Here is a 14,612-nt window from a genome sequence, read left to right as displayed (position 1 = left end):
GATGATACAAGTCCATGTCAGCCAAAAATCAGAAGCATTCCAGTAGCAACTTTTCAGAAGAAGTAAAAGGGTAAAGGTTCTGGTGTATTGTCTATGGAAATTCTCAGTTATCCAGGTCACGGTTGCTCAAAGGTTGCTCTTTTTCAAGAGGCAATTGGACGTTTTTGTTTTTCTTTGAAGACATTTCGCTTCATTTGCACTACTCAGGTGGCCCTGAGGACACAGATAAACCTCCAGGTGGCTCCAACGACTCTCTAAAACAGTGGTTCTCAACCTTCCTAATGCCGCGACCCTTTAATACAGTTCCTCATGTTGTGGTGATCCCCAACCATAAAATTATTCCTAAAACCATTGAAAATATGTGTTTTCCGATGGTCTTAGGCGACTCCTGTGAAAGGGTCTTTCGACCCCCAAAGGGGTCTCGACCCACAGGTTGAGAACCACTGCTCTAAAAGGATGCAATTGACCAGCTATCTGCAAGTTATATAAATCCTTCCATTCCCCCGCTATCCAGTCAGAGTTGAAGAAGCTTCTTGGATGAGAAGTGAAATGTCTTCAAAGAAAAACAAAGTCCAGTTGCTTCTTGAAAAAGCACCTTTGGGATGTTCTGGTGTATTAGTCGTTTCTCTGATTCTTCTGTGAGTTATTAAATATGGCAAAATTCTTTAGGAGGCTGATTTTAAAAAAGCTAAGTGTTCATGGATTTAAATATTAATGGGATTATGTAGAAATTAACAGGAAGGAATGCACAATTCATGTTATTTTCTTGCTTTATGATCCTACCAAATTTTAAAGTGAGGAAAGGATATTCTCACCCTTTATTTATTAATATAGACATTAGTGTTTTTTGCTTCCTGGAAATCGCTTCCAAAATTCTTCCTCTTTTGTTTTTTTTAAATCTTCACAGTTTAAAAATGTTGTAAAAATGCATAATAGCGATAATTATTTCACTAAATACAAAAAAAGATGATTTTTCACTTGATACAAAAAGTCTTGACTAGAATAATTTCAAATAATTTCAAATTGTGTACAGCAATTTACAACCATTCGGTTAGTGATCATTCGAAGTTACAATGGCATTCAAAAAAGCAATTTACAACTGTTCCTCTCACTTACAACTGTCACAGCCACCTCATGATCATGTGATCAAAATGTGGCACTTGGCAACCAGTGTGTATTTACAACAGTTGCAGCATCCTGGGGTCCTGTGATCACCATTTCTGACCTTCCCAACTGGCTTCTGACAAGCGAAGTCGGTGAGGGAAGCCAGATGATTCGCTTAAGAACTATGGCAAAAAAAGTGATAAAATTGGGTGTGACTCACTTAACAACCACCTTGCTTAGCAACCAAGATTCTGGAGTTGTGGTTTTAACCCGAGGATTACCTGTATGTGCATGTGTTGTGTGTACATCTATGTATACAGAGAGTATTTAAACTCTTGGTTTCTGATTATGATGACAACTAGGAACCAGAAAACATGGCAGCTTTTCCAATCACAGAAGTGAAGACAAGGCACATGAGATGGTTTGCTAAACATACACTAGAGGGAGCTGGATCTCAATCTCTAGCCTGGGCAGCTGCCAGCCCCAAATTGTCCCATTTTTCTCAGTCTTGCAGAACAGATGTTGTGTTCTCTGTCCTCTGAGAGCATCTTCCTCAGGTTTCCCTTTTACGAAATGCACCATAATCTGCAGCACCAAAATGAAAATTGGGGGAGGACAAAACAAGAAGATCAGAAGTGAGAGAACATCAAAGAAGAAAGATACTGCTACAGTATGAGACACACAGGTGAGGCTGTATCTGTCTTAGAAACTTAAAAGCACTTTTGGATGTGTTGAACTGGCAGTATTTCTCCTGAGGCTTATAGTAGTGGCCAAAATTGTGGAACCCTTTTGGGAAAAGGGTATTTTTGAGGTTTAATGGCTAATAACACCACTTCTTTTGGAGTAGTACCATAAAATTATATATCAATGGAAAGATAATTTAATCAAGAATGTAATGCAACAAAGTGTCTGAATTCTATGAAAAGTTATAGTCAAATAACCAGAAAAAGGAAGCACAACTTGCTTAAATTGATATCAGGTAGCTTTCCTTCATCTGATTGTAGCCAATGAGCATGCGTGTTTAGAGAGCCAATCAGGTGTCATTTTGTTTTGGCAATGAGCCAATCAGATCAGAGTAGGATTCAGTTACTGATGTCATGTATTGAAGCTGAGAGGAGGGCATTTGTCAGTGTGTTATGTGATTGCTATCAAGTTGGTTGGGGTTTTTCTGTGTTCTTTCATTTAGTGAGCTTGTAAAACGTAATGAAATTAAAGTAATGGTGCAAAGAGTTGACTGGTTGCCCAGAAAGCAATGTAAAATAGTATTATTAAGTGAACAAGGCTACAGTTATAAAGAAATTAGAAGAAAAATTGGTGGAAACTTAACGAAGGGTGGCATTTCTAAGTTTTTGAAGAGGTATATGGAGACTCAGTCACTCCAAAACTGGTACACTGGTAAAGGCAGGAAAAGGTGCATAAGAGCAAGTGATGATAGAAGAATTAAGAGACTGTGCCTACGCGACAGAAGAAAATCATCTGGTTATATACAAGATGAAATGGCACAATGCAATGTGAAGTTGAGTGCAAGGAGTGTTTGGCGCAGACTGCAGGAATTTGGCCTAAAATCTAGAATTCCACAAAAAAAGCCACTTTTATCTCTCAAACAAAGGTTGAAAAGCATTACATTCTTGATTAAATTATCTTTCCATTGATATATAATTTTATGGTACTACTCCAAAAAAAAAAGTGGTGTTATTAGCCATCAAACCTCAAAAATACACTTTTCTCAAAAGGTTTCCGCAATTTTGGCCACTTCTGTAGTTTGGTGAGAGCGCTTAGAATTCACTCAAACAGGGAATTGCTAAACGACACCAAAAGGCTTTCCTTACTGTAGCACTACCCATGCTCATAGGAGCTGTTGGGACTTGTAGTTTAGCACCCTCTGGAAAGCAATAGGTTTCCAATCTTTGCTCTTCAGGATTCCCAAATCTTTGCAAAGAATTGAATGAGTGGCATTCAATGAGGATGAGGTAGGGGCACAAGTGTCTATGCAGGTCAAAAAAGTCAAGATGGTGGCCGCCATCTTGACTTTCCCTGTTCCTTTTTTTAGTGGTGTTGCAACGCACATAAGCAAGAGCACTAGATTTATATACTGCTCCATGGTACTTTACAGTACTCTCTGAGTGACTTATAATGTCACCATATTCCCCGCAACAATTCTGGGTCCTCATTTAACTGACTTCAGAGGGATGGAAGGCTGAGTCAACCTTGAGTCGGTCAGGATTGAACTCCTGACAGAGTGGGAAGAATTTGCCTGAAATACTGCATTCTAACCCCTCGTCAACACAGCTCATAGAAATGGGTGGAGTTTTCATCCTGTGGTCATGTCTACCATCATCATTTTTTTGACTCTCCCTGCAGACACCTTCTGTGGGTGGAAGAGTTGACTACATCAGAATTTAATGAAAGATATTATCAAATTCAGACTCTTCCTTTCCCCTCACTCACACACACACACACATATTCACACAGCAGGGCAGAAGCTCATATGTCCAAGAAAAAAACATCCTTACCCAGTTTTTCCTCAGATGTTTTCCAATTGCATGGAGTTTGTCGTATCAAGCAGCCTCAAAAATGCGATTCCTTGCCATGAATTCTGCCAAGGGTCACAGGATGTTGTACCCTATTGTGATTCATTCCTTCTTGTCTTGCCAGATGTGTAGACAAGGTTGGCTGGAAAGACAGGAAGGCGCATTCAATACTCTGGGGTATGGATAGCTCAGATGACCAAGCTGGCATCATCGGGCAGCTGCTAATATCCCCCTCCCAACCCGCCAAGGCTTACCAGTGTCCTTGCTACTACAGCTGCCAACTTCCTCTTTCTCTTCCAGCCAAGCTGCTACCCAGAGTGGTTCTAACCCTGGTGGGAAGACGGAGAGTTTGATACTGTCTCACAATGATGCAGAAGGCAGGAAGAAGGACCGAGCATTGTGCAGCTCTGGAGCAACCTGCTTCACTGATACATGCCCCCCCTCCCCCCCATTTCTGCCTGCTTCTCCTTTCCAGCTTCATCATGGATGGCCAGTGAAAACAGAGCAGGGGAACAGAGAGTGAAGCTCAGTGAACAGGGAAGGAGAAGGAAGAAGCAAAACCAGAAAGGATTTGGGAGGGCAGCTAGAAGGAAGAGGAGGAGGACACTGAGCAGGAATAGAGAGAAGGGGAAAAATTAGTTGATGAGAGAAGCCTGGGCTGTGTCTGGAGCAGGGGGCACGTAGGGTGGATGGGAAAACCCCTGGGATGGGAAGGGGAGAGTCCAAGGCAGCTCCAAACCAGGGAGGGGAAGAGGGGAGGGTGAGGAAGGGAAGGCAGGTAAGGGAGGGAGAGGACTGGGAGATGAAAAGGAGGTGGAGAAGACAGAGCTGGGCAGAGGAATGCCTGGCTTGTGGGGGTTGGGGGCAAGCAATGGGGAAGGGACTGGATCAGCTATGTCCTTCTGGCCACTATGGGTGCGCCGGTGACGGTTCAGGTGAGAGCTGCGGCTGAAGCATTTGCTGCAGAGGCTGCATTTGTAGGGCTTCTCCCCGGTGTGGGTGCGCTGGTGGATGGTCAGCTCCGAGCGCTGGACGAAGGCCTTGCCACACTCCCCACAGGCGTAGGGCTTCTCCCCCAGATGGGTACGCTGGTGAGTCAGCAAGTTGGAACTGACACTGAAGCACTTGCCACAGGTGTCACAGCGGTATGGCTTCTCCCCGGTGTGCATGCGCTGGTGGATGGTCAGATCCGACTTCTGGATGAAGCCTTTGCCACACTCCCCACAGGAGAAAGGCTTCTCTCCGGTGTGGATGCGCTGGTGTTTCATCAGCGCTGAGCGCTGGGCAAAGGCCTTCCCGCAACCCTCACACTTGTAGGGCTTCTCGACCACAAGCCCCGCGGGCTGAGCGGGAAGCTTGCTCAGGCTCTTCCCACAGTCCAAGCAATGGCTGCTGCGAGTGAGACGTCCTTTGCCGCCGTACAACTGATATTTCAGGGTCTGCTTGGCCCCACTGCTGAGGAGGAACCCTTTCACGTGTTCGGGGCAGCAGTGGGCAGCTGCAGCTACCGCGAGGGCTTGGTGGACTCTCTGGTGGCGGTCGAGATGGGAACTCACGGAAAACCCCCGGCCGCACTGAACACAGGTATATGGGCGTTCCCCAGTGTGCACCCGCTGGTGGCGCTCCAGGTCAGAACGCTGGATGAACCTCTTGCCACAGTCGGCACACGGGAACGGGCGCTCCCCTGTGTGAATGCGCTGGTGCTGCGCCAGGTTGGAGCTGCGGCTGAACCGCTTGCCACAGGCACTGCAGGGGTACGGGCGCTCGCCCGAATGGGTTTTACGGTGCTTAGCGAGAGCAGAACGTTGTCTGAAACATTTCCCACAGTCGGGACAGTAGTGGGTAGCGGGGACCAGAGAAGTGGCCGAAGGCTGCTCCTGAGGGTTATCCTGGTGGGTGCGCCTGTGCCGGTCGAGGTGGGAACTGACGGAGAAGCATTTCCCACAGTCTTGGCAGATGTATGGCCGCTCCCCTGTGTGCACCCGCTGATGACGCTCCAGATCCGATTTCTGGGTGAAAGCCTTGCCACAGGCTGCGCAGGGAAAGGGACGCTCCCCTGTATGCACACGCTGGTGCTGCACCAGGTTGGAGCTGCGGTTGAATCTCTTGCCACAAGCCACACACAGGTAGGGCTTCTCCCCCGTATGGATCTTCTGATGTTTAGCCAGGATGGAGTGTTGCCGGAAGCAACGTCCACACTCGGTGCATTGGTGTGGCCTCTCTGGTGTGGGCTTACCGTGGCCTCGTCCACTACCACTCATGCTTTTCTTCCCACACTCCCCACACACCCCAGACTTTTCCAGGTGCCTTTGGCTGTCGGAATTCTTCCCTTCCTGCTGATGCACTGCGGATTCTTGAGGAGGCTGCTGGTCCTTTAGGCTCTGCGGGCACCAATTGCTGCTTGTACAAGCCTCATCTGGGCTGATAGACCTCCTTGAGGGCGATGCCCCCTTCTCCGCACAGTCTTGTTCTGGCTGCAGCTCTTCTTCATTCTCCCCAACAGCTGGAATAGAAATAGGAAGATAAGAAGCCGCAGGACCAACTCCAAATGATTAGTTTTCTCAAAGTGACGTCCTTCAGGGCTTTTGGAGTGACCCTCCTACCAGCTCCATCGTCCACAGATACAAAAAGAGGGCTGCGATAATCCAGATCACCATTAGGCACATACAAGGATAATTTTTTGCATCTCCTTGCTACCATCTAGTGCAGGGGTATCAAACTCAAGGCCCGGGGACCAGATCTGGCCCACCGGATGCTTAGATCTGGCCTGTGGGGCCGCCCTGGAAACAGCAAAGGACTGGCCCGCAGTGCCTCTGCCAGCGAAAACAGAGACACGACTTCGCAACTAACAACAACAACAATTCTTCATATAATCTTGATTCTATCCTTTTGTTAATGCAACCTAGGATTGTGTTAGCTGTTTTGGCTGCTGCAGCACACTGCTGGCCAGGGGTGGGTTCTAATTTTTTTTACTACCGGTTCTGTGGGCGTGGCTTATTTTGTGGGCGTGGCTTGATGGTCATGTGACAATTCTTTAGGATTTAGCAGAGGTACTGGTCTACCAAGCTTTTAACTGCTTGCAGAGCTGTACCAGTCTACCCATTTGTTTTTGCAGGCACCGGTCTACTCATTTGTTTTTGGAGGCACCACACTGCCTTTTACCACTGATCAGCTGTAGGGCGGCCCTTTGAAGCCTGGTGGCAAGAGTTTAAACAAATCCTTCTAGCTGATCAACTGGGACTCAGGAGGCAGCAATAGATTGGGGGTGGGGCCAAATAAAAGGTAAGAATAACGCGTGGGGGGGGCAGAACCAGTTCAGTGACGTCATATCGTCACCACTACCGGCTCAGCGGAACCGGGAGGAACCCACCACTGCAGCTGGCTCATATTTAAGTGATTGTCCATTAGATCTCTCTCACAGTTACAGCTATTGAGCCAGGTCTCCCCCAATCTGTTCCCGCTTGACTCCCTCTGTAGATGCTTTCCCTGTTATTTTGCAGTGTCGTCCCCTTCATTCTCAGTATTCCCACAGTTCCTGCAAGGAGACCATCTCACCTTCATCTTTGTGATTCTTAGGTGCCTTCTTCCTTGCTTTCCGCTTCCCTTCCTGGCTCTGCTCCTTCACCAGTTCCCGCAGCATCTTCTCCACTTGGCTCCTGCCCGCCGTCTGAAGGATGAAGCCCAGCTGGCGACGGAGGTCAGCATTGAGTCCACTTTCGCTTGGGCCAGCTGCTTGGCTCTGCAACTGGGCCTGCGGTGCTTGGCTCCGTTCAGACTCCATGACTGCACCACAGAGACACAAACACAAACAGAGTTCCTGCATAGCTTTGACAACTGATCCAGGTAGAGAAAAAAATGTTGTATTTCTCTAATGCCTTAATTTTTTTTTTTTTCATTTAATTTATATGCCACCCTTCTCCAGAGACTCAGGGCGTCTTACAATGCGTTAAGCAATAGCCTTCATACTTTTGTATATTTTTTATACAAAGTCAGCTTATTGCCCCCACAATCTGGGTCCTCATTTTACCTACCTTAGAAAGGATGGAAGGCTGAGTCAACCTTGAGCCTGGTGAGATTTGAACTTGCAGTAATTGCAGGCAGTTGATGTTAATAACTGTTAATAATAGTGCTTTAGTCTGCCGCGCCACTAGGCTCTTTTAATGTCTTGGGTACAATGTTTCGGGTACAAATCAGCCAGAAAAGCTTTTCAGAGCATGGTTATTATTAAATTATTCTGGACATGCTTTGGATGGAGACCCTATTTCATGTAGTGGTGAAGACGTCAGGCTAGAAACTGGGGAGACTGTGAGTTCTAGTCCCACCTAAAGCACAAAGCTAAGTGGGTGACTTCAAGCCAGTCACTTTCTCTCAGCCATAGGAAGGAGGCAATGGCAAACCACTTCTGGAAAACCTTGCCAAGAAAACTGCAGGAGCTTGTCCAGAGTATGCAAGAATTGGACATGATTGAAGGGAAGGAAAAAAATGCTTTGGGTATAAAGTGGTCTATAGGGACACAGCTACAAAGGCTAGCTAAAGTGTTGGCAAACCTTATTTCCAAATATCAGCCAAATACAAAAGCAACAGGACACTGGGGAGCAGTCGGCCACTTGCCTATTGAATTAGCCCAACCTCTTCCACTTGAGGTTTTCCAAATCTGTTAGGTAGCAACTCCAATAATTCCCACCAGAGCATCCAAGGGTTGTGCTGGGTAAGAATTATGGAAGTCGTAAGTCAGTATGCCTGAAGAGCCTCAAGTTCAGAAAAACTGTGCTGACGTAACTACTGCTGCGATCCACTGATATTGCGGTCATACTATTTGGATGTCCATGCTGCCTTTCCTTCCACTTTAGATACAATGTCCATGTGGCTGACAACAGTAAAAGTAAAATATAAAAAAAAAGCCACATCAGAAAACTATTACAAAGAAAAACAGATGCAATAAAAGCCTCGGTGGCGCAGTGGTTAGAGTGCAGTACTGCAGGCTACTTCTGCTACCTGCCGGCTGATTGCAATTTGGCAGTTCAAATCCAACCAGGCTCAAGGTTGATTCAGCCTTCCATCGTTCCGAGGGAGGGAAAATGAGGACCCAGAGTGTTGGGGGCAATATGCTGACTCTGTAAAACCGCTTAGAGAGAACTATAAAAGCACTGTAAAGCGGTAAGTAAGTCTAAGTGCTACTACTATTGCAGTATCCTAATAGCAATGTAGGTAGATGTTTTGTAAAGTGAAAGCCTCGTGGTGCAGTGGACTAAACTAATGTTAAAGTAGTATTTAGCTGCCAGCTGCCTGCAATTACTGCGAGTTCAAATCTCACCAGGCTCAAGGTTGACTCAGCCTTCCATCCTTCCGAGGTAGGTAAAATGAGGACCTGGTTTGTGAGGGCAATAAGCTGACTTTGTATAAAAAAGAACACCGCTTGGGGGGGTGGGGGGCAAAAGCCCTACTAAGCAGGTATATACAAAAGTATGAAAGCTATTGCTTAAAAACATTGTAAGCCGCCCGGAGTCTCCAGAGAAGGGCAGCATATAAATCAAACTAATAAATAAATAAATAATAAAGCTCTTCATGGCATTACAAAAAATACGACTGGAAAACAAGTCCCTTTTTCAAGGATAAACTCCAGAAATGGCCTTAACCTAAGATAGTAACCTCAGGGTAAAATGCAGCCTGCTCCAGCTGTTTTTGGCATATCCTGGGTAAATGTATTTAATTTATATCCCTGCTTTGTTATTTTTTTATAAATAACTCAAGGCAGCGAACGTATCTAATACGCCTCCCTCCCTCTATTTTCCTCATAACAATAACCCTGTGTGGCGAGTTGGTCTGAGAGAGTGACAGGCCCAAAGTCTATTAGCCAGCTTTCATGCCTAAAGCAGGACTAGAACTCACAGTCTCCTGGTTTCTACCTTAGTGCCTTAACCGCTACACCAAACTGGCTCTCTGATTATAGGGGAAAGGAATCCAGGTTTCAGGGAACTTGAGCACTTATTCAGAGACAGGGAGAGTCTTCCTCCTCCCTGCAAACCTACCAGGCCCAAGTCCTCTTCTTCTGTGGGACTCAGCAAAGGCAGTTATCCGAGGCCAACTGATTGCAATTTCCTCTGCTGCAATGGGAGAAATGGAGGTTGCACGTCAGAAGACATCAAGGTACCACTTGTTACATTGATATCAAGGAACTCAAGCAGGCAAACGTAAGATATTCCCTTCATCTGATACCTACAATAATAAATCTGTGAGACTGGTTGGAAAGAAAGAGGGACTAGCTAAAGCAGGGGTGTCAAACTCAAGGCACCACCAATTTTTAGAGCCATGGTGGCGCAGTGGTTAGAAGGCAGTATTGCAGGGTAATTCTGCCGACTGCCAGCAGTTCGATTCTCCCTGGCTCAAGGTTGGCTGAGCTTTCCATCTTTCCAAGGTCGGTAAAATGAGGACCCAGATTGTTGGGGGCAATATGCTGACTCTGTAAACCGCTTAGAGAGGCCTGTAAAGCACTGTGAAGCGGTATATAAGTCTAAGTGCTATTGCTATTTTGTGTCACCCAGTGGGGCAGTCCAACAATGTACCCTGGCTGTCAGGGTTCCCTTTGGCAGCCCTCAGAGTCTCTTCCAACCAGGATTGCTGTCATAAACAGATCTCAATTTAATTAAAAATCAAGGAAGTTCTCCCCACCAATAAACCAACTCTCTCTCACTGTGCTGCATCGCTCGATCAACCCACATCCCATCCCCAAAATGTTAAGCGTGGCTTATCTGTTTGCTTTAGATAAGGACCATTTTCAAAATTCAACTTTTGGATGGAAATTGCAGCAATGGATTAAGGCTAGGGGCAGAGTCAGGAGAGATGACACAGCAACAACCTGTTGGATGAGGAGCTACTCACCCAGTGAGATCACATTTTCATAGTTTTCCTGCATGACGTTGATGATCAGGTGCTTCTGTGAATATCGCCAACCCTGAAATGACAACGTCCTGCATGCTGAGCCAAGTGGCAGGACACAGAGAGAATTCTGTTGTGTGAAGCATGATTGCATTATTTGGACTACAGGGGTTACAAGGAGCAAGAATTTACTCCTGGACAACAGGGAGCCTGAGTACAAATGGACTTTCTCTTCCATAAGGAAATAAGAGCAAAAATGAGGCCCTGGGGGACATTATTAGAAAATTGGTAAATCTAGTCTTACTCTTGCAGATTGCAATTGATAATGGAGTTCCCTATGCTGAATGAGGCCATATTTTGCTGGACCTTTGTTTACCAAATCAAATACAGTGACTCAGTGGTGAAATCCAATTTTTTTTACTACCGGTTCTATGGGCGTGGCTTGGTGGACGTGGTGTGGCTTGGTGGGCGTGGCGGGGGAAGGATACTGCAAAATCCCCATTCCCTCCCCACTCCTGGGGAAAGGATATTGCAAAATCTCCATTCCCACCCTACTCTGGGGCCAGCCAGAGATGGTATTTGCCAGTTCTCCGAACTGCTCAAAATTTCCGCTACCGGTTCTCCAGAACCTGTCAGAACCTGCTGGATTTCACCCCTGCAGTGACTATGTTTGCAAGTAGTCCTCAACATGACCACAATTGAGACCAGAATTTCCTTGCTAAACAAGGTGGTTGTTAAGTGAGTCACACCTGATTTTTATGAGCTTTTTGCCACAATTGTTAAGTACGGTCATTAAAATTCCAGCTTAATTTTGACTTTGAGTTTTACAGATTAGATTGATAGATCTTTATAGAAATGACGTGTTCATATTGTTATGGAAAAACAAAAAGCTATGATTTTTTTAAAAATTTGATTTATATGCCGCCCTTCTCTGGAGACTCAGGGCAGCTTACAATGCGTTTTTTTTTTTTTTTAATTTGATTTATATGCCGCCCTTCTCCGGAGACTCAGGGCGGCTTACAGTGCGTTAAGCAATAGCCTTCATACTTTTGTATATTTATACAAAGTCAGCTTATTGCCCCCACAAACTGGGTCCTCATTTAACCTACCTTAGAAAGGATGGAAGGCTGAGTCAACCTTGAGCCTTGGAGAGATTCGAACCAGCAGTAATTGCAGGCAGCTGTGTTAATAACAGGGTGCTTAGACCACTGTACTATCAAGGCTCTTTGATGTTAATGCCCTATTCTACTGCAGAGTCAGAAGTCAATGCTTTTCTTTTCTTTTTTCCCTACCTTTCCTCACTTCTCTCTTTCCCTTCCCCTCCTCTTTCACTGCTCTTTTATTTACTTTTATAGTTTGCATATTATAATACTTTATAACCTAATATAAAAAATGTTTGAGAATCATCCAGCTTTCTCCTTTGACTTTGTCGAAAGCTGGCTAGCAAGGTCACAAGTGACAATCACATGACTCGGGATGCTGCAACTATTGTAAATTAATGCCAGTTGCCAAGTCCCTGAATTTTGATCACATGACTTGAGGAATGATGCAATGTCATCAGTGTGAAAAACTGTTATAAGCCACTTTTTTTCAGTGACATTGTATTATGAATGATCGCTAAATGAATAGTTGCAAGTCAAGGACTACCTGTGCACAACAGACTGAAGTGCAAGCTGGACAAAACCTTTTATGACTGTGTATACATACTTCCCAATTATGGTTCATAAACTGTTGCCTAGGTTTACACAGGGCTGAACCATAAAGTACCCAGACACATTTTAGCTTTGCGTGTGGACCCTCTCCAGTTTATGGCTTAGCATGTCAAGTTAATTCAGCAGTACATGCCATGTAATTGTTGGTCCTTCTTCTTTCCTTAATTGATTTTAAATGAGTGGCCTATTAATTGCAGAGACGATGATTAGTACAGTAGCTTTCTCCAAGCGGGCACAATTCAGCATTTCACTAGATTCTCCTTTGGCCTATGTGGGTGAGAATTCAAACCCATGGGTTGTTTTAGTTCGTTTTAATTTTTTGTCATTTTAATCTGTTTTTATATTCATCATTGTTTTTAAAGCTGTTTTATTATACTGTAAGCCGCTGAGAATCGCCTCGAACTGCGAGATGGGCAGCATATAAATTTAATAAATAAAACCTAGAGCTGAGCTCAGTACATATATTATTTGGTTATCCATTTTTTCGGTGTAGAGAATACATTCAATCACCAACTAATGGGTGGTGGGGGGAGGGAAAAAGGGTGGGGGGAATATTGGGGGGGGAAACGTTTTTTGTAAAACTTTTCGATAAAAAAAAAAATCACCAACTATTGGGTTGGGTCGGCACAACCTATTAATCCACCCCAAAACTGATCATGGGTTAAAATTAGCCAAGCTGAACATGTATCAATACGGATGGTAGGTTTTTGATTAACCAGGTTTAAGCTTGCTGTGCAAACCACATTGCAAGCTCAACTCCTCTGAAAGGCACCCACTAAGGGAAAGGTTGATTGGCAGAGTAACTGGAGGTAGAAGGCAGTGGTGAGATTCAAAATTGTTTAATACCGGTTCTGTGGGCATTGCTTGGTGGGCGTGGCTTGGCTTGGTGGAAGGATATTGTAAAATCTCCATTCCCTCCCCACTCCAGGGGAAGGACACTGTAAAATTGCCATTCCCTCCCCACAAGAGGGAAAGGTTACTGCAAAATCCCCACTCCCTCCCAATCAGCTGGGACTCAGGAGGCAGCGAATAGATGGGGGCGGGGCCAGTCAGAAGTGGTATTTACCAGTTCTACAAACTACTCAAAATTTCTGCTACCGGTTCTCCAGAACTGGTCAGAACCTGCTGAAACCCACCTCTAGTAGAAGGGTAAGCTATAGCAATGCATTATACGTCCTAGCAGTAAATGAACCTCTGTTGTAGGTCCTAAGAAAGCTGCCCATATAAGAGAAACAGAGAAAGCCCAGGCCAACCTTTGCATCTTAAGGGGCCCTGGAAAGGGCTTGAAGGCCAATGAACAGGGGTGAAATCCAGCAGGTTCTGACAGGTTCTGGAGAACCGGTAGCGGAAATTTTGAGTAGTTCGGAGAACCAGCAAATACTACCTATGTCTGGCCCCAGGGTGGGATTGGAATGGAGATTTTGCAATATCCTCCCCCAAGAGTGGGGAGGGAATGGGGATTTTGCAGTATCCTTCCCCTGCCACACCCACCAAGCCACGCCCACAGAACCGGTAGTAAAAAAAATTGGATTTCACCACTGCCAATGAAGGCAAGAGTTTCTTTGCAGAGTGTATAATCAACTTACAGAATTTACACCCACAAGAAGCGACTAACATAGAATGGAAGATGGGAGGTTATCAACGGCTCACTGTCAGGACGGCGGTGTAGAGCTTCCATATCCAAAGGCAAGCTACCACTGAAATCAATTACAGAGGACGTCCAGCAGGGGGAAAAAGGGCTGATGTTCTGATGGCATTTCCAGTAGGGGCATGGCTGGCCGCCGGAGGAAACAAGGATGAAGAGAAGAGCCGTCGGATCTTGCAAAAGGGAGTTCTCCGGGATTACTCCAGTTTCAAATTAACTTCCAACTCTGAATTCAACGGGACTCGCTCTCAAGGAAGTCCAGCGGCTTCCAGCTTTGCCTCCGTCCTCTGGAGGCTGCTGCTCCTTTCGGCTCTTCCTCTTCTCCCACCGGAGAGAACCTGGGTTTTTCTCTTCCCAGACTTCACCTTCGAAGTTCCGGAGTTTCCAGCTGTTCGTGAGCACCGTCGATGCCGCCGCTCCTATTTGCAGCCGTCTCTTAAACCCCGCTTACGAAGGGAGGTGCAGCTCCGGCTGGTCTCTTTTGGGAGGTGGGATGCCCTGATCGCTCGGGTTTCAGCCGCCACCTCCCCGACCCAGGAAGCTCAACCCCGGATACAACCGGCGAACAAAAAGAGGCGAGTGGGAAGACCCGCAACCCCCCAAAGCCTGGAAATCGGCAAGCCGGAGCCCTCTGCTGGCTCCCTCGATATCCACGCGCTACCGGGGCGGGAGTGGGGGTGGGAATCCCAGTCACGTGCGTCTTGGTTTGTCCTGTGTACGCTCACATTCACACGCTCCCCCCCC

General features: G+C 46.0%; 1 protein-coding gene across 1 annotated transcript; it reads right to left on the bottom strand.

The window, feature by feature from the left end:
- Positions 1–4,270: 4,270 nt before the first annotated feature.
- Positions 4,271–13,840, bottom strand: LOC139312162 (zinc finger protein 345-like). Its single transcript, XM_070936727.1, has 5 exons — positions 13,810–13,840; positions 10,515–10,610; positions 9,665–9,739; positions 7,191–7,418; positions 4,271–6,138 (listed from the first exon to the last, which is right to left on the bottom strand). The coding sequence occupies exons 1-5, from the start codon at positions 13,838–13,840 to the stop codon at positions 4,271–4,273; spliced, it is 2,298 nt and encodes a 765-aa protein (XP_070792828.1).
- Positions 13,841–14,612: the final 772 nt, after the last annotated feature.

This window comes from Pituophis catenifer, unplaced genomic scaffold, assembly GCF_029215685.1.
Source record: "Pituophis catenifer annectens isolate HBS135680 unplaced genomic scaffold, rPitCat1.0.hap2 SCAF_2, whole genome shotgun sequence".
NCBI lineage: Eukaryota > Metazoa > Chordata > Lepidosauria > Squamata > Colubridae > Pituophis > Pituophis catenifer.
Note: the sequence above shows the minus strand (reverse complement) of the source record. Positions and strands in the feature narration are given on the sequence as shown.

What these genes read in the sequence shown, in the direction of transcription:
- LOC139312162 (XM_070936727.1), bottom strand. Translation starts at nt 13,840, where the DNA reads ATGTTAGTCGCTTCTTGTGGGTGTAAATTCT. An exon ending in TTCTTGTGGGTGTAAATTCT is followed by an intron (nt 10,611 to 13,809) that starts GTAAGTTGATTA and finishes CACTTGGCTCAG; the next exon opens with CATGCAGGACGTTGTCATTT. An exon ending in AAGAAGAGGACTTGGGCCTG is followed by an intron (nt 7,419 to 9,664) that starts GTAGGTTTGCAG and finishes TCTGTGGTGCAG; the next exon opens with TCATGGAGTCTGAACGGAGC.